Source organism: Mauremys mutica, unplaced genomic scaffold (genome assembly GCF_020497125.1).
Source record: "Mauremys mutica isolate MM-2020 ecotype Southern unplaced genomic scaffold, ASM2049712v1 Super-Scaffold_100316, whole genome shotgun sequence".
Lineage (NCBI taxonomy): Eukaryota > Metazoa > Chordata > Testudines > Geoemydidae > Mauremys > Mauremys mutica.
In genome coordinates this window covers 47,919-65,661 of record NW_025423312.1, presented here as the reverse complement: position 1 = coordinate 65,661, position 17,743 = coordinate 47,919, and the positions used below count along the sequence as shown (strand labels likewise).

The 17,743-nt window shown below is 55.6% G+C and overlaps 1 protein-coding gene across 3 annotated transcripts in view; it reads right to left on the bottom strand.

The window, feature by feature from the left end:
- Positions 1–6,929: 6,929 nt before the first annotated feature.
- Positions 6,930–17,743, bottom strand: part of LOC123360840 (class I histocompatibility antigen, F10 alpha chain-like) — a 32,521-nt gene continuing 21,707 nt past the window's right edge. For 2 of the 3 annotated variants that reach the window (XR_006576074.1, XM_045001274.1), the window contains one exon: positions 6,930–7,305. Coding sequence is in view for 1 of the 3 variants with exons in the window: in XM_045001274.1 (XP_044857209.1) it covers positions 7,301–7,305 (5 nt within the window). In the remaining 2 variants the exon portion in view is untranslated. Of the gene's footprint in view, positions 7,306–8,147; positions 8,190–17,743 lie in introns of all 3 variants that reach the window. The other variant, XR_006576075.1, reaches the window with a different exon arrangement.

The window sequence follows — 17,743 nt, the reverse complement described above, 5'->3', positions numbered from 1 at the left end:
TTTACTTTTTTAAATTGGCTTGCTCTTCCCACGAGACATCCCTGTCTTGTTGGCCCTGTTTTTCATGAAAGACTCTATGGCCAGCTGGAGAACTTGAGGGGCAGACGTGTAACCCGAGAAAATGAGAGGGGAAGGAATGTCATAGTAGCACATTCTAGCTTTAATCACGCTGGGGCTCCATTGTACTGGGTGTTGTACAAACAGAGCAAGTGACAGTCCCTGCCCTGAACCAATTACACTCATTGTAATTGCCAATTTTGGTTGGAGGTATTCCTGGCTGTTTCGTCACATGACAATCTTTAATTCCTGGAGACTCCAGGACAATCCTGGAAGGTTGGCAACCCTACGCTGATGCCACCTCTACCCAGTTTTTGTTCCGCTTTTAACTATTTAAGTTTTCTTGTTTGTTTCTTTTTACCAAAATAGTTAAATAACCCCCCTAGTGCGAGTGCAGTTCTCTCGGTACAGCCGTGCTTTACACAAGTGTAGCTTATTGCTTTAATTGTAGGGGAACAATCTGTACGAGTATAACCAGGGCTTAAATTCAGCAGGAGCTGTCCAAAGTGGAGCACAGGTAAATATTTTCAGACCTTGACTCCAGCCTGATGCTGTTGAATGGGGGGACAGAGAGGGAACTTTGGGGCATTCCAGGAAATACTCGATGGCAATTTAAGCCTTGAGTATAACTGTGTCCACACTAAGGCTATGTCTGCACTGCACTTTCATCAGTAAAATGTTTGCTACGCGGGGGTGTGAAAAAAACACCCTGACCAACAAAAGTGTTACCAATGAAAAGTGCTGGTGCGGACAGCACTTTGTCGACACAACTATCACCCCTCGTTGGGGGTGGTTTTATTTTGTCAGCGGGGGTCTCTCTCCTGCCGACAAAGAGCGGCTACACTGAGTGCCTTGTAGCTGTCAGGTGAGCAGTGGAGACATAGCCCAAGTGGTGATTTAGGCTAAGTCTACACTAGACAGTTCAAAATGCTGTCACAGGAGCGCTCCCACGGCCGTGCTTTGACCTGACAGTGTGGGTACCCGCGAGCACGGGGGAGAGAGCTCTCCCTGCGCTCCTGGTAAACCAGGGAGACAAGGGGAGTAGCTCCAAGTGCTGGGAGCCTGGTTACACTGGCGCTTTACAGCGCTGAAATTTGCTGTGCTCTGGGGGGTGATTTTTCACCCCCCTGAGCCAGCAAGTTACTGCGCTGTAAATTGCCAGTGTAGACAAGCCCTTAGCTAGGATGGTTTCAAACTGTACAAAAGTGGTAGAAACACTTCATGTAGACCAGCCCTAAAAAGTTTATTCCACCTGTTTAAACTTCATTGTTAACACCTTGGCCGTCTCTACTCACAAATTAACAGCAGTTTAAATTAAGATGTGAGTTAAACTGGTTTAGTTAAACCAGTGCAAGAGGCTCTATGGACACTTCTTTTCCAGTTTAAGAATGACTTTTTTCTGTTTACCTTAAGTCGGTTAGGCCTTGTCCACATGGAGAGTTGCACCAGTATAACTAAACACAAGTGATTCAGCTAAACTGTACAAAGCCCCACGTGGACATTTGTATTCCGATGTAAGAGAAGCTTTTTTCAGTTCAGGTTAAGTTGCTGGGAACCAGTTTAAGCTAAACTGAAAAAAGGCCATGGTTATGCCAAAATAAGAGGGTCCACAAGGGGGTTTGCACTCATTTAACTAAACAGGTTTAATTAAACCAGAGCAAATTTGTGTGTAGCAAAGGCCTATTTAAATCAAGCACCTGCCGAGCAGAAGAAAGAAAAGCTGTCCTTGGTAAAGACTCAACACCCCAGGCCCTTCATTTGAGGACTGAGAATTCCCACTGCAAGTGTCTGATATTCCAAGGAGACCTCCAGCAAAATAGGGCAAACAAGGAGGGGAAAAAACCCTTTCGGGCCTTTGCTATCCTTTAGGAAGCAACAGAAATGGACACCCTATTTCCCCCTTGTCAGGTCACCTGTAATGTACTGTTTCAGAGTAGCAGCCGTGTTAGTCTGTATCCGCAAAAAGAACAGGAGTACTTGTGGCACCTTAAAGACTAACAAATTTATTTTAGCATGAGCTTTCGTGAGCTATAGCTCACTTCTTCGGAACGTACTGAGCACAGAGGATTTTTCTTTCAACAAAGGCCCAGCCAGGCACCGACGGGAGCTGGTGCTGGATGTAACGCATTAAAAAAGCTAAACCAGACAGTGAAAATGTGAACTTGGCCCAGACCCTCTGTAATCATCGTCAACATCCTTCTCTGCCCACGCACACACATAGTCCTGCAGGTCCCAGGCCAAAGCTCTGCACCACTAGAGTTACACTGGGACTGGGAGTGACCCCCTGAGATGGGGGCCTTCTGTCTCGCTGCTGCAGGGATAACCCGACACCCCCCCCCCCCACACACACACTTATCTGCTTTCGTTCCTGGCCCCTGACTAAACTCCGCAGGCCCAGGCTGCACTGGTCCTAACCCTGTTTGCCTCAAACCAAGCCTGTTACTGAGGTGATGCAAGGGCAACAATGTGCCTGAGACTACTTCACACAACCCCCCAGGCCAACCCACAGCCTCACACAGCTGGATAAGGGCTGCTGAGCTCCCTGGGGCCTGAGCTGCTGCTCTGGGCCAAGATTGGGGCCATGGAAGATTCAAGTCCATGCTAGGAAATGCAGGATGTGCCTGCCCCTCCCCACCTTACTGGCACCTGAAGCTCTTTATCCGGCAGTCACAGGAGATCCCAACAGCACAAACACAGCAGTTGTTCCAGGCTCTGCAACGGGAGCTCGCACCCAAACTGAGACCTGATCAATGCAAAGATCCTTGGACTCCCCTTGCCCTGGATGCATGATCAGAGACCGGACACAACCCCTCCCTAAACCGACACCTCTAATTAGACTTGTTACAGACACGTCCCATCACTGACCATGAGGTCACTGGACTGGTGCTGACAGAGCCCAGGTTCCAGGCATAAAGAACCTTCTGGGAGCCATTAAAGGTCAGAGATCCAAGAACCCTTTTCCCTTCATTTAACCCTGGTCTATGGGGGGAAGGGGGGTGATCTCACTAACCCCACCCCGCCCTGAGGCGCTGGGAATGGAGCAGCCTGGGCAGCGCCCGGAACCGGGGATTTCCCCGCAGCCTGGGAGCCTCACGGGGCTGCGAGGGGCTTGTCAGCGTGTGCAGCACCCACAGGTGCTGGTCCCAACGGTGCCGCACCCCCTGGCTGGGGGCCGTGGCATTAGATGAAGGGGTCACAGTTCGGGTCAGCGGCTCTCAGCCCCGCCCCCCCCATTACACACATTGTCCCAGCAGCGTCTGGCACAGGGGGGCCGGGACCCCCCCAGTCACTATAGCAACGTCACTGCTCCCTGTCAGTGACCGCCCAGTGCTGGGGGGGGGGGGGAGCACGGTGTGTGCAGAGGTGCCGGGAAACCGAGAGCCCAGAGCACCCCCCGGCCCTGCCCCCGCACCCAGCGCCCCCCTCCCCGCACCCACCCCCCGGCCCGGCTGCCCCCCGACACCCAGCTCCCCCCTCCCCGCACCCACCCCCCGGCCCGGCTGCCCCCCGACACCCAGCTCCCCCCTCCCCGCACCCACCCCCCGGCCCGGCTGCCCCCCCGACACCCAGCTCCCCCCTCCCCGCACCCCCCGGCCCGGCTGCCCCCCCGCCCCCCTCCCCCCCCCCCCCGGCCCGGCCGCCCCCCGGCACCCAGCTCCCCCCCCCGCACCCCCCGGCCCGGCTGCCCCCCCCGACACCAGCTCCCCCCCCGCACCCCCCGGCCCGGCTGCCCCCCGGGCACCCAGCTCCCCCCTCCCCGCACCCCCCCGGCCCGGCTGCCCCCCCCGACACCCAGCTCCCCCCCCCGCGCCCCCCCGGCCCGGCCCCCCCACGTCCTGCCCCCCCCGGCACCCAGCGCCCCCCCCCGCACCCCCCGGCCCGGCACCCAGCGCCCCCCCCCGGCCCGGGGTCTCCCCCCGGCACTCACGGGAGTGGCCCCCCCGCGGGGCTACAGCCCCCAGCAGCAGCAGCAGCAGCAGCAGCAGGCGCAGCGCCAGGCCCAGCGCCGCCCCGCAGCGCGGCAGGACTCGGCCCATGGACCCGCTCTCGGCCGGGCCGGGCCCGGCCCCGGGAACTTCGCTGCGCGCTGCCGGCGCCCGAGTCCCCGCTACCGGCCGCGGGACCTCTGCGCCGCGGGGATTGGCTGAGCGGGGAACAGCCCACCAATAGCGACGCACGGACCCGCCTGCGTCACCGGTCGCTGGGCAGAACCGGCCGGGCGGGTTGGCGAAGGGGAAGCGGAATCGGGGCGGGGAACTTGTCCCCGGGGCTGTGATGACCAGAGCGGCGGTTCAGGCCCAGCCCCGTGCGGCGCTGCGCGAGGCTGGGCCCTGGCTGCAGGTGTCTCTGTGAGAGGGGCAGGGGCGGCTCCACGCCTGAGCATGCCTTGGGGTGGCAAAAGCCCTAGAGCCGCCCCCGGAGAGGGGTTCTGAGGCCAGCTCTAATTCTCAAATATGGATCCAGTGTAGCCAACTCCGGGTATCGTATAGCAAATCTCACAATACTTGGCCTTCTCCTAAGAGCCCCAGCTCCTGGAGTCATGGGATGATGTGAGACTTTCAATTTAGGGGGGAAAAAACAAAAAACACGTACATTTCTAGCCCTCATCGCTGAGGGAAAAGTTTCCCCCTTTACAGCAATAACAACTGGCGGGCTGGTGACTGACACGACTGGTTCCATATTTAAGAGTCATCTGGTTCCTGACAGGCCAGGCCTTTATTCCCATGAGCCCCTGCGGCCCTGTCCATTCACGTCCTTCCTTACATCAAGGTACCCGTGCGCCATGGACAGTGCTCAGCTGTTCCTGCTTCTGTGTGGAAAACACGCAAGCCGGCAACTGCCACCCACTGGCTGCCTGCCCCAGGCACTGGCAGCTCCAGCCACCACTGACAGGCTGCAGCCTGGGAGTGCCTGAGCCCAGGAGATCCAAGTAGCGCCTGTAATGGGGCATCCCCGAGGGAGGGGAGCGCTGGGACATTGTCTCTCAAACCCAGAGCTTCACAGAGCTCCCAGGGGCCTTTTAAATCTCCACATTGCTGCTCACTGCCTGTAGTGTTGTTATTTGTATTACAATAGCACCTGGAGCCTCTGACTGGGGACCTGTTGTGCTGGGAGCTGCACAGACCCTGACCGAGATCAAGCTCCCATTGTGCCGGCTGCAGCACAGGCTCCCATTGAGATCAGGGCCCCATGAGCTGTGTGCTGTATGCACATAGAGACACTTTCTTCCCCAGCGAGTTTACATTCGAAATAGACAGAGGAAGGATTCTTATCCCCATTGTACAAATGGGAAAACTGAGGCACAAAGTGGCTCAGTGACCTGTCTAAAGTTACACACAGAGCCGACGGGCCAGGAACTGAACCAAGGTGTCCTGATCCCCAGACCAGTAGCTTCACCACAGACCATCCTGTTACTGCCCCTGCGTTACATTTCCAGACAGATGGCAACCCCGTCAGCCTTGAGGGGGCTGTGGAGAAGGGGAGGCATTATTAAGGGGGAGCAATACTCCAGGATTTGGGGAGACCTATAATTGAAAGGGCGTCACGCAGGGCTGGGCTGAGGGGAGCCCGGGGTCTGAGCCCAGACATCAGTTCCCGTCTGGCTGAGTCTAGTGATCCAAGGGGGAATGTTCCTGCTTAGCACTGACATGCTGCTGGGGCAGCCCCCCCCCATGTTGTCCCACCCTGGGGCAGGCCCTGCCAGTGACAGATACCAGGGGCAGCCAGGCCAATGGCTCTCTATCCCCATAGGCCTGGTTCCCCCTGCCAGGCACCTTGTACTGCCAGTGGCACCTCTGCAGACCAGGCATCGACACCCCCCAGTCAGCCCCACCCTGGTGCCAGCATTTCCCACCGTTCTACGCTGGCCAGCAGCAGGGTGACGGTGGGTGAACCAGGCCCCGTGCGATGGCTGGGCAGGGATCAGAGACACAAGGCTCCCTACCCCTCTTGCCTGACAGTCTGGCCATCAGTCCCTCCTTGGGTAAGGCGGGCAGGCCAGAGACAGTTCGGGAGATACAAAGCAGGCTGCACCATGGCTGGAAAGCAGCGACTGAGGGCAGGTCTACACTAAGAATGGGGGTCGAACTAGGGTACGCAAATTCAGCTACGTGAATAGCGTAGCTGAATTCGAACTACCCTAGTTCGAACTACGTACCCGTCCAGACGCCGCGGAACCGAACTCCGCGGCTCCAAGGTCGACTCTGCTAACTCCAGCTGCCGAGGTGGAGTACCGGAGTTCGAACTAGCGCTTCCGGAGTTCGAACTATCGCGTCTAGATCAGACGCGATAGTTCGAACTCCGGAAAGTCGAACTCACCGCGTCGACCCGCGCGGTAAGTGTAGACTAGCCCTGAGATGGGAACAGCCCCATGGGAGGTCAGGGGGAGATTTGTGTCAGCAGCTACAGAGTGGGATTTGTGGGTTAGAACAGGGGGGTCTGGGAGCCAGGACTCCGGGGTTCTGAGGCACAGCTGAGCCCTCTGTCTCACCAATCTGGGATCCTCTTACACTGTGATGTTGTGACAAGCTGCAAAGCCCTCCAAGCTTGCTCTCACATCAACATCCACAGGCAGGGACCATGCCCAGCTATGTTCATGAATGGTCTGGCCAGCCAATCATGAACCCACAATAGACAGGCTACAGCCAAAATACCCCCAAACTCCTCAGGCTAGGACCCCGGAGCTGTACCGTCCTGCCCTGGGCAAAACCCACCCAGTATGAATTTATTAACCAGTTCACCACTTCTACAAGGGAAAGTGGACATGCACCAATTCTTGCTCCTGGGCTGAGAGTTTTCTCTTTGCATTTCAAACACCACGCAGTGTTTTAGGTAAAATATAAAACAGATTTATTAACTACAGAAAGATCGATTTTAAGTGATTATAAGAGATAGCAAACAGACCAAAGTACATGACCTAGCAAATAAAGAAAATTGCAAGCTAAGTTTTATACACTAGACAGGATTTGTATCAAGCAGTGTCTTACCCAGTACACACAGGTTAGCTTTTGCATACACAGACAGGCTTCCTTCTTTCCTGCCTCAGACCAGCAACTCCCCCCCAGTTCAATCTTTTTCCCCCAGTCCTTGTAGGTGTGGCATTGTGGGGAAAGTGAGGTCACTTATGTGTGTTCCTTTCTCCTTTTATATCTTCTTTCAACTTGCTGGAAAGCTCTCGTCCGGTGTCCTGGGTCTTCCTCTCTGGGATCCCCTCAGGTTGTGGCACAGACTCCAACAGGCTCTGTTAAGCTGCAGAAATTAAACACAGGCAACGTCTATTAAGAACTGCCATGTTTTGCAATGCTTAAGTGCATATGCTGTGGGACGGTCGCCCTCTAGCTGCTGCAGTGTTCAGTGGACAAAATTCCTAAATCTGCTGACAAAGCTTTTAGCTCCAGTGTCAGGGCTGGTCCACACTAAGAAGGGGGGTCAATACGTGAATAGCGTAGCTGAATTCGAAGTACCCTAGTTCGAACTACTCACCCGTCCAGACACCGCGGAATCGAACTCCGCGGCTCCAAGGTCAACTCCGCCACCGCCGTTTGCAGTGGTGGAGTACCGGAGTCGACCGCGGCGCTTCCGGAGTTCGAACTATCGTGTCCAGATTAGACGCGATAGTTCGAACTCCGAGAAGTCGAACTCACCGCGTCGACCCGGCAGGTAAGTGTAGACTAGCCCTCAGAGATCCTGTGTTCCTGAAGATGAGGTGCTGGGCTATATCCCTGCTGCTTCCTCCCTTCAGTTTCACTGGAGACTGTTCTCTGAAGCAGTTGGATTTATCATTACAAAGGCTGATCTCAACCCCATCCTGTACCAGCAGCCACAGAGAAATCCCTCTCACTAGAGTCTTTCACACCTAAATTAATCTCAGAGAAAACAAGGAGGATTTGGCTGCAAACCTGTTCCTGCACCTCCAGTGTGAATAAAAGGGAAATAAGAGATTCAAAACTTCTCTGTTCTGCTCTTTGGAGCTGGTTTGCTAGAGGGGATGGGCCAGTGAGACTCAGGGTCCAATGACTTGGACGAGGTGTCTCTCTCCAGAGGCCTCAGTGAGAGCAGTGAACCCCTAGGCTAGAGTCCCCCTCACTTACCCTTGGCAGCCACGTCAGAGACACTAGATCCTTGGTCATTTGCTGTGCAGAGGAGGACGAGGAGAGAGAGTACATTAGCATCTCTCACAAGGCAGGTTTCAGCGTAGTTAGTAGATACGGGGACTCTTATCCAAAGAGAACAGTCATCACCTTACTCTTCCCTAGCAGTGAGGTGGTTGGTGCACAGATCACTCTACAGTGCAGCTTCCCAGGATTTCCATTATTCACATGCAAAAAACTTTACCATTGTAGGGGGTCAGCACTGCTTTGTGCTCTTCATTCCTCTTTAGAACAGGAGCACTGAATACTCAACATTCAACGGCTAGCAAACTAGGAAATGCTGGGTTAAGGATACATAAGAACGGCCATACTGGGTCAGACCAAAGGTCCATCTAGCCCAGAATCCCGTCTTCTCACAGTAGCCAGTGCCAGATGCCCCAGAGGGAATGAACAGAACAGGTAATCATCAAGTGATCCATCCCCTGTCACTCATTCCCAGCTTCTGGCAATCAGAGGTTGGGGACACCATCCCTGCCTATCCTGGCTAATTGCCATTGATGGACCTATCCTCCATGAATTTATCTAGTTCTTTTTTAAACCCTGTTATAGTCTTGGCCTTCACAACATCCTCTGGCAAGGAGTTCCACTGATACCCCTGCCAAACAACCTTAACTCAGCCCCCTTCGGTCTGTGCCCAGAGGGATCCTTGAAGCACACCATAGATTTCCCCATGTTCCCTCTAAGCTGCACGGTCGCGTGGCCACCCAGGAGTGAATCAAATGCCACGCACGTAATTAGCAGAGCCGCGCATGGTGGTGGAATCTCCTTCCTTAGAGGTTTTTAAGGTCAGGCTTGACAAAGCCCTGGCTGGGATGATTTAGTTGGGGTTGGTCCTGCTTTGAGCAGGGGATGGGACTAAGTGACCTCCTGAGGTCCCTTCCAACCCTGAGATTCTATAATTCTGTGTGTCCAGGTGCCCCTCCCCCGCTTCTCTGCAGCCACGTTGCTTCTGCTCTTTGCTTTGGAGCCCCTGGCCAGCTGCTCCCAGGACCCTCCTCCTGGCTGAGCAGAACGGGGAGGAGGGGGGTGGTGCTGATGTCAGGGTTTTCCCCTCCCCCCACCCATGTACCCCATCTCTGCAGTGCAGGGGATGGCGGGGGGAACAGGGCTCAAGAGCTGGAGAGCTCAGCTGCTGTGACCTGAGCCTTCTGGTGTGAGTGCCTTAAAGAGACAGCGTACGGCCTCTCATAGACTTCCCCAGCAGCCAGCACACATGCACCCTGTCTGTCTGTCTGTCTCTCACACACACACACACTTTCTCTTTCACACTCACCTCCAACACATTCTTGTGTTCTTGTTATTTCTTAGTACTTCCTGCAATGCACAGATATTCTCTGTCATTTTATTCTTTCCAAGTGCTGTTATTTTAGGTTTCTGACTGGTTTGTGCAGTGAAACATTTATTTCTCTTATACTTAAATTTAATTCTTTGAGTAGTGAGTTCTAAGATGCCTAACCAACCCTGGCTGGAGTAATTATCCCTATGGTAACTTTTAAAATATATGTATCAAATCTAGGTTTTTTGTTTGTACTGGTGGCATGTATCCACACATTACCTCCATATTAGTGCACATAACAAAATTATTTGTGCACAGGGATGGAAAAAGTTAGAGGGAACTGTCCCCCTGCCAATCAACATCAATTAATTTCGCCCCTTAATCAACGGTGCTGCACAGAGCCAGGGGCGGCTCTAGAAAATAGGCTGCCCCAAGCAGCGCGGTGTGCTGCGCCGCCCTTCCTCGGTCCCGCGGCGGGTCCCCTCTTCCCGCGGCTCCGGTTGAGCTCCCGCGGCAGGTCCACCGGAGCCCCGGGACGAGCGGACCTCCCGCGGGCACGGCTGCGGACGGTTCGCGGGTCCGGCGGCTCCGCTTGAGCTGCCGCAGTCATGCCTGCGGGAGGTCCAGCCGAGCCGCGGGACGAGCGCCCCCTCCGCAGTCATGCCTGCGGCAGGTCCGCTCGTCCGCGGCTCCGGTGGACCTCCCGCAGGCATGACTGCGGCAGGTCCACCGGCCCAGCCTGCCGCCCCCTAGATTTGGCCGCCCTAGGCAACAGCTTGGTTTGCTGGTGCCTAGAGCCGCCCCTGCACAGAGCAGTGTGGACGGTATGAAGAGGAATGCTGATCTGGGGTGGTGCTGGGCACACAGACAAGGGCAAGTTTGGTTTGGCCTGGTGCTGTTCTACTTCCTGTTCCTATTCCCAGACCTACTGGGGCAGAGTTCAAGTCACGTGGGAAGCATCACAATTGGGACCCTACCAAATTCACGATCCATTTTGGTCAATTTCACACTCACAGGATTTAAAAAATTGTAAATTTCATTATTCAGATATTTAAATCTGATATTTCATAGTGTTGTAACCTAAGTTCCCTCTAAGCTGCACAGCAGACTATAAAGGGCCGCGCAGAACCTATAAAGGGCCGCGCAGCAGGGGGCGGGAGAGGAGAGAGGTAAGGGGTGGGTGGGAACTGGGGAGGGGAGCAAGTTGGGGCAGGGCTGCCGCGGGCCTCTCTCCCAGCCCCAGAGCTCCCATGCTGCTGGCGGGGAGAGGGCTGCGGGAAGTCCTCTGGCCCCAGCCCCAGGGCAGCTGGCCTGCACCCCAAACCTCTCATCCCCAGCCCCACCCTACAGCCCACAGGCCCCGCACCCCTAGTCACTGGGTATCATAATTTTATAAAATTGCTGTACGCAAAAATCCAAATATTGAAAATTAATTCCCTGATCCTGCAAACAATTAAACAGATACATAACTGTACTCACAGAAACAATCCTGAGTTTTAAAGTTAAGTAAGCATTTGCAGCATCAGGGACTTGGTGTATTTTTATTAAGAACTTGTCATGTAGTGGCATAAAATCTGTGTCACTTCAACAGTGAAACAATTTTGTTTTAACAATAAAAAGTTATTTAAACTCTCAGTAATTTACAGTAGCAATTTTATACAGGCCAAAGTTTTCAAAAAGTGGAACCCAAAATTAGGCTCTTCGGCCTGCCTTTAGCCATCTAAGGGAGGGGTTTAGGGCACAAGTCCTATTGACTTCAAACTGCAAAACCTGGTGGCTGAAGAAGCATTTCAGCTCTTTACTTGTGGAAGTGCAGTATACTGGATGGTGATGCTGGCCGCAAATCATCTAGCTCTTACACATCGCATTTCACTAGTAGATCTCAAAGGTCTTCACAAAGGAGGCACAGAGCACAGGCTACTTGCTTTTCAATTCTGTGTCTGTATAGTCTTATAATAGGGAATATTAATGAGGCCTTGGGCTTGTCTTTTCACACTTAAAATGCTCATCTGTGCTGAAAAGTTCTTAGTAGAAAAAAAATTACATAAAATCTGAAATTTTATTAACAATTGAGAATCTAAAAAAAAAACCCCAACAAGTACAAAACATCACTCTGACAATATAAGACCATAAAATGAAAGAGAACTAGCAATATGTAAATAAGAAATTTGATTGAAATGTTCAAAAAACCCCTAAATTTAAATGTCATAATTTAAATAAAAATTTTAAAGTTGTGATTTTTATCCCCTCTAAGAAGAGGAGCTCCCAAAGGGCGCTGATGAAAATGTGGGCAGGTAGGAGAAACACCAAAACAAAGCCAAGACCTGTTGTTTGAAAACACAAGGCAAAGGCGACAGCGACAACACTCAAGGCAACCGAATTAAGAGGAGAAAATTACTCTTGCCTTTTGTTGAAAGCAACCTGAGCAGAGAGAGTAGGTGAAAGACAGACTGCAAGGGATAGAGAAGAGACGGGAAAGTGAAAGGTAAAGGCCAACTGGTCCCTATATAACAGTCTCTTTGATCCTATATAAAACGTATAAATTTTCAATTCATGTACATTTGGGCTATAATGCAATTTCTATAGAGATAGGGTCTGAAAGCAAGACAATTTAAAACACATTCTGAAACTGGGGCTGAACAGTTTATAGTTTCTGGTAAATCTAATCTGGCTGGTGTATTTATCTATTTTTAACATTAATCAGCACCCTCATCCCCCCCCACACCCACCCACACCTCAACCCTCTGCCCCAGCTTGGAGCCCCCTCCTGCACCCTGAATCCCTCATCCCCAACCCCACCCCAGAGCCCTCACCCCCAGTCAGAGCCCTCACCCACACACCGAACAAACCCTTCAGCCTCACTCCATTAATTTTGTTATGTGCCCCAGTATGGAGGTGATCTGTCACATGTCACCTCCATGTTGGTGTCACATAACAAGATTAATTCCGCACATGAGTGGGAAAAAATAGAGGGAACGCTGTTGTAACTGTAGGGGTCTGTAGCAGGGTGGCCCCTGCTCCTGCCCTGAGGGGTTTAAAAGTGGCCTGGCAGGGCTTGAGAGCGGCTGCTCTCAAGGCTGGGCTGATTGGGGAAGTGGCTGCAGCTGGGGCCACGCCCCAAACTGAGCAACTGTGCCACAGCTGGCTCCTATAAAAGGCCAGGGAAGCCAAAGGCCCAGACAGTCTCTCTCTGCATTCAGAGGGAGAAGGGCCTGGCTGCAGGGAACTGAGATAAGGTACCTAGGGTGAAGCAGGGCTGGGGAAAGGCTGAGGAGCTGGGGAAGCTCCAGCCTAGAAAGCTCCAGGCTGCGGCCTAGCATAGGGCAACTGGTACTGAGGGTTGCAGAGGGCAGCCCAGGGGTAGGCCAAGGCAGCAGGTCCAAACCCCCTTTGCCTGTGATGAGTAGGCTGATACTGCAGCCTGCCCCAGAGTATGGGGCTAGACAATGACTGGCAGTAGCCAATACTGAGGCAAGGTAGGGATAGAAGGTGAGGGTTCCCTGGGGAGGGGAAACCCAGAGAGAACGGGGTTACTGCTAGGGGGCAGCACCCCATGTAAGAGGGCACCGGGTCCAGGGAGGGACACAGGGGGCCTGAAGACAGGCGGATCACCGGCCTGCAGAGGGCGCTCCAGCGCTGCAGATAGCTAATTCCCGGAGTCACCAGCAGGAGGCGCCGCAGGGGTGAGTCCGACCCGTCTACACGTGGTGGAGAATGTAGGCATAGCGGTCCGCCCCTGATACAAGGGGCCAGGGCAAGGACTATGGGACTACTGCCTGGACTTTAAGATGGTGGAGAAAATGAAGAACAGAGACTATTACTGGAGAGCCTGTGTGGCCTGGCTCGCCGAGCAGCAAGCGCGGCTGCTTCAGCTGCTGCGGGGGCGGGCACACGGACCTCAATGGGGGCCAGGCACTTTGGGCTAGAGGCCAGTGCCAGGGCCTAAAGACTGTTTCGCCTGTGGGCGACGGGGACACCTGAGAAGGGTGTGCCCCTACTGGGTTGGGGCAGAGAGGCCTCTCCCAGTCAAGACTCGAGTGCCCCCTGTGAAGTTAACAGGGGGGCTCCAAACTTGTTGGGCTTGTGGGGAGCAGGGACACCTGAAGAGAGTGTGCCCTCAGAGCTCCCAAGGCCCGGGCCAGCCCAGAAGAAAGGTCTAGGGCCCAAACAACCAGGACTGGGGCTGTGGCAGGGGGAAGGCGCCGAGGGTGCTTCCACTGCCACACCAAGGGCCACATAAAGAGGCACTGCCCCCTGAAGCAGAGAGGGGGAGTGTTGGAAACTAAGGTTCGGTCTGGGACTAGCTGCCAGGAAGGGGTAGTCCAGACTGAGGCCTCCAGAGAGAAGGGGGCTGGGGCAGAGAGGCCCCACCTTAAACAGGGAACCCACACAAGGGCCAAGAGGGCCGAGGTGGGAACCCAAACTGATGTGGGAACCCACATAGGACCAGGGAGGTCTATGGTGGGGACCCAGACAATTGAAGAAGCCAGCAGACTGCTCCAAACACTGGAGAGCCTGCGGCAAGAGAGGGATTCCCTGCGGGCCCAACTGAGGAGAAAGCTGGGCCGGTAGAGCACCCCGCCCGCCCCCCGGTGGAGGAGTTCTTGAGGTGGGGGGTGTGTAGCAGGGTGGCCCCTGCTCCTGCCCTGAGGGGTTTAAAAGTGGCCTGGCAGGGCTTGAGAGCGGCTGCTCTCAAGGCTGGGCTGATTGGGGAAGTGGCTGCAGCTGGGGCCACGGCCCAAACCGAGCAACTGGGCTACAGCTGGCTCCTATAAAAGGCCAGGGAAGCCAGAGGCCCAGACAGTCTCTCTCTGCATTCAGAGGGAGAAGGGCCTGGCTGCAGGGAACTGAGATAAGGTACCTAGGGTGAAGCAGGGCTGGGGAAAGGCTGAGGAGCTGGGGAAGCTCCAGCCTAGAAAGCTCCAGGCTGCGGCCTAGCATAGGGCAACTGGTACTGAGGGTTGCAGAGGGCAGCCCAGGGGTAGGCCAAGGCAGCAGGTCCAAACCCCCTTTGCCTGTGATGAGTAGGCTGATACTGCAGTCTGCCCCAGAGTGTGGAGCTAGACAATGACTGGCAGTAGCCAATACTGAGGCAAGGTAGGGATAGAAAGTGGGGGTTCCCTGGGGAGGGGAAACCCAGAGAGAACGGGGTTACTGCTAGGGGGCAGCACCCCATGTAAGAGGGCACCGGATCCAGGGAGGGACACAGGGTGCCTGAAGACAGGCAGATCACCGGCCTGCAGAGGGCGCTCCAGCGCTGCAGAGAGCTAATTCCCTGAGTCACCAGCAGGAGGCGCCACAGGGGTGAGTCCGACCCGTCGACAGGGTCCTGACCCAAAAAGGGGCTAGGGGGGTGGCAAGGTTATTGTAGAGGGGTTGCAGTATTGCTACCCTTACTTCTGCGCTGCGTCTGGCAAGATGCTGCCTTCAGAGCTGGGCACCTTGCCAGCAGTGGCTGCTCTCTGACTACCCAGCTCCAAATTCAGTGCAGAAGTAAGGGTGGCAATACTGTAATCCCCTATAATAACCTTGCAACCCCCCCGAAAACCACCTTTTGGGTTGGGACCCTCAGTCTGAGAAACGCTGGTCTCCCCTGTGAAATCTGTATAGTATAGGGTAAAATCACCCGAGAGACCAGATCTTGCGGTACGTGACGCGTTTTTCAAGGCTGTGAGTTTGGTAGGGCCCTAATCATAATGCCTCTGCATATCCTGGTTTGCCAACCTTTGACTTCTGGGAATTCAACACTCCCATTCTGAAAGGGCACAGGGAGCCCAGGGCAGGGCTGAGCACCTGCGACCTTAACTCCATGTTAACAAAGTTCTTGCACGTGAATTCCCGTTGTTCTGGAGTAACGAGGAGGAGGGAGGGAGGCATGACTGAGGGCCAACTGTAGGAGGAAGGGTGGTGCTCTGAGGAGGGTTTGTTGGCATTTCTCAAACCCCCTCCGTTACCCGCTGGAGGCACCCCTGAGAGGGTAAAGAGGGAGCTGGACTCCTACACCCTAGCACGGCCTCGCAGATCTGTGCACTTTATACCGGCTCTTGCTGCCAGGCATTAGACGGCCTCCAAGACCGTCCTTAATTTATGTAAATATTTCCCATAGTTTTAGTCTGTTCCTAAAGCTAATTGCGAGAGACAACTGAGGAGGGGATTTGAACTCGTGGTCATCGAGGGGACAGAGTGGTGCTGATCTGTAATCAATGGAAAGACACCCATTGGCTTCAACAGGCTTTGGATCAGGCCCAGATTTCACAAGCACCGTGTAAGCCGGGGCTGCCGTCGCTACCTCCGTCGGCGGTGGGGGAGGGAGCCGCGGCACGCCCTTCTGGCACGAGCAGGCTGGCAATTGTCCACAGAGCGCCCCTCCGGCAGGGGCGCTGGTATGAGTCCCTAGCGCGCCCCTCTAGCAAGGGGGGGGGGCGCTGGCCCTGGTCCACAGCGCGCCCCTCAGGCAGGGGGACGCCGGCAAAAGTCTCTAGCGGGCCCCTTTAGCAGGGGGCCGCTGGCACAGGTCCACAGCGCGCCCCTTAGGCAGGGGGGTGCCGGCAAAAGTCTCTAACGGGCCCCTTTAGCAGGGGACCGCTGGCACTGGTCCACGGCGCGCCCCTCAGGCAGGGGAGCGCCGGCAAAATTCTCTAGCGGGCCCCCCTAGCAGGGGACCGCTGGCAAATGTCCGGATACACGGACGTCCTGCTCGGTCGGATAGACCGCAGCGGGTAGCTCCGGCTCCGCAAGGGGTTCGGGGTCCTCCGTTTCCCGGGGGTCAGCAGCTGGGTCGGGCAGAAGCAGTCCGGCGTCAGCCTTTGCCTCCGTCCGTGGCGCCGCGCCCACGGAGCAAAGGGCCCTGCCCTTTGTACTCCCCGCTCCGCCCCTCCCACAGCTGGGGACGGAGCGAGCTTTCCCTGGCCCCGCCCCCTCCGGTGGAAAGCGCGGCGCGTCCCGGCCTGCTCCGCCCCTCCCGCAGCTGGGGACGGAGCGAACTTGCCGTGGCCCCGCCTCCGCCGGCGGGGAACGCGGCGCATCCTGGTCCGGCTCGGTAGGGGGCCCCCCTGGCTCCTTACATACCCCACCCCTCTAATCCAGCTCCCGATCGTCGGAGCTGGCATCCTCAGCCTCGCCGAGGCGGGACAGGAAATCCGCATTAGTGTGCTCGCGCCCCGCCCGGTGCTGGATCGAAAAGGCGTAGGGCTGCAACGTGAGGTACCACCGTTGCAGCCGGGGGTTTGTGTCCTTCATGTCGTTGAGCCACTTCAGGGGGGCGTGGTCTGTAACAAGCGTAAAGGGGGCACCAAGGAGGTAATAGCGGAGGGCGTCCACTGCCCACTTAACCGCCAGGGCCTCTTTCTCCAGAACGGAGTAGTTCCGTTCCCGGGGGAACAGCTTCCGGCTTAGGTAAACAACCGGGTGCTCCGCTCCGTCGACCTCCTGCGAGAGGACCGCCCCAAGCCCGACGTCGGAGGCGTCGGTCTGCACGACGAAGTCGCGATGGAAGTCCGGGCTGAAAAGTACCAGCTCGCTACACAGCCGGGCCTTGACCGCTAGAAAGGCTTCCTCACAGTCGGCCGACCAGCGCACTCGGCGGGGGCTATCCTTCGTCAAGAGGTCGGTCAAAGGGGCCGTAAGGGTTGCGAAGTGGGGTATGAACTGTCGGTAATAGCCGGCTAGGCCCAGGAACTGCCGTACCTGTCTTTTGGTAGTCGGCGGCTGACACGCTTGGAGTGCTTGAACCTTCCCGATGAGGGGCCGCACCAGCCCCCGGCCCAAGGTGTAGCCCAGGTACGTAGTTTCTTCTCGACCGATTTGGCACTTTTTGGGGTTGGCTGTAAGTCCGGCGGCGCGAAGGTCGCGGAGGACAGCGGCTACCTGGTTGAGATGGCCCTCCCAATCGCTGCCGTAGATGACTACATCATCGAGGTAAGCCGCAGCGTATGTAGTATGGGGTCGCAAAACCCGATCCATCAACCTTTGGAAGGTTGCGGGGGCCCCATGGAGGCCGAACGGCATTCGAGTGAAATGATATAGCCCAGAGAGAGTGGCAAAGGCAGTCTTCTCCTTAGATTGCGGCTCCAAGGGGATCTGCCAATACCCTTTCGTAAGGTCTAGGGTGGTAATGTATCGGGCGTCCCCGAGCCGCTCCAGGAGCTCGTCGACGCGAGGCATGGGATAAGCATCAAACTTCGAAATGGCGTTGACCTTCCAAAAGTCGATGCAGAATCGGCGGCTCCCATCGGGCTTGGGGACAAGGACGACAGGGCTC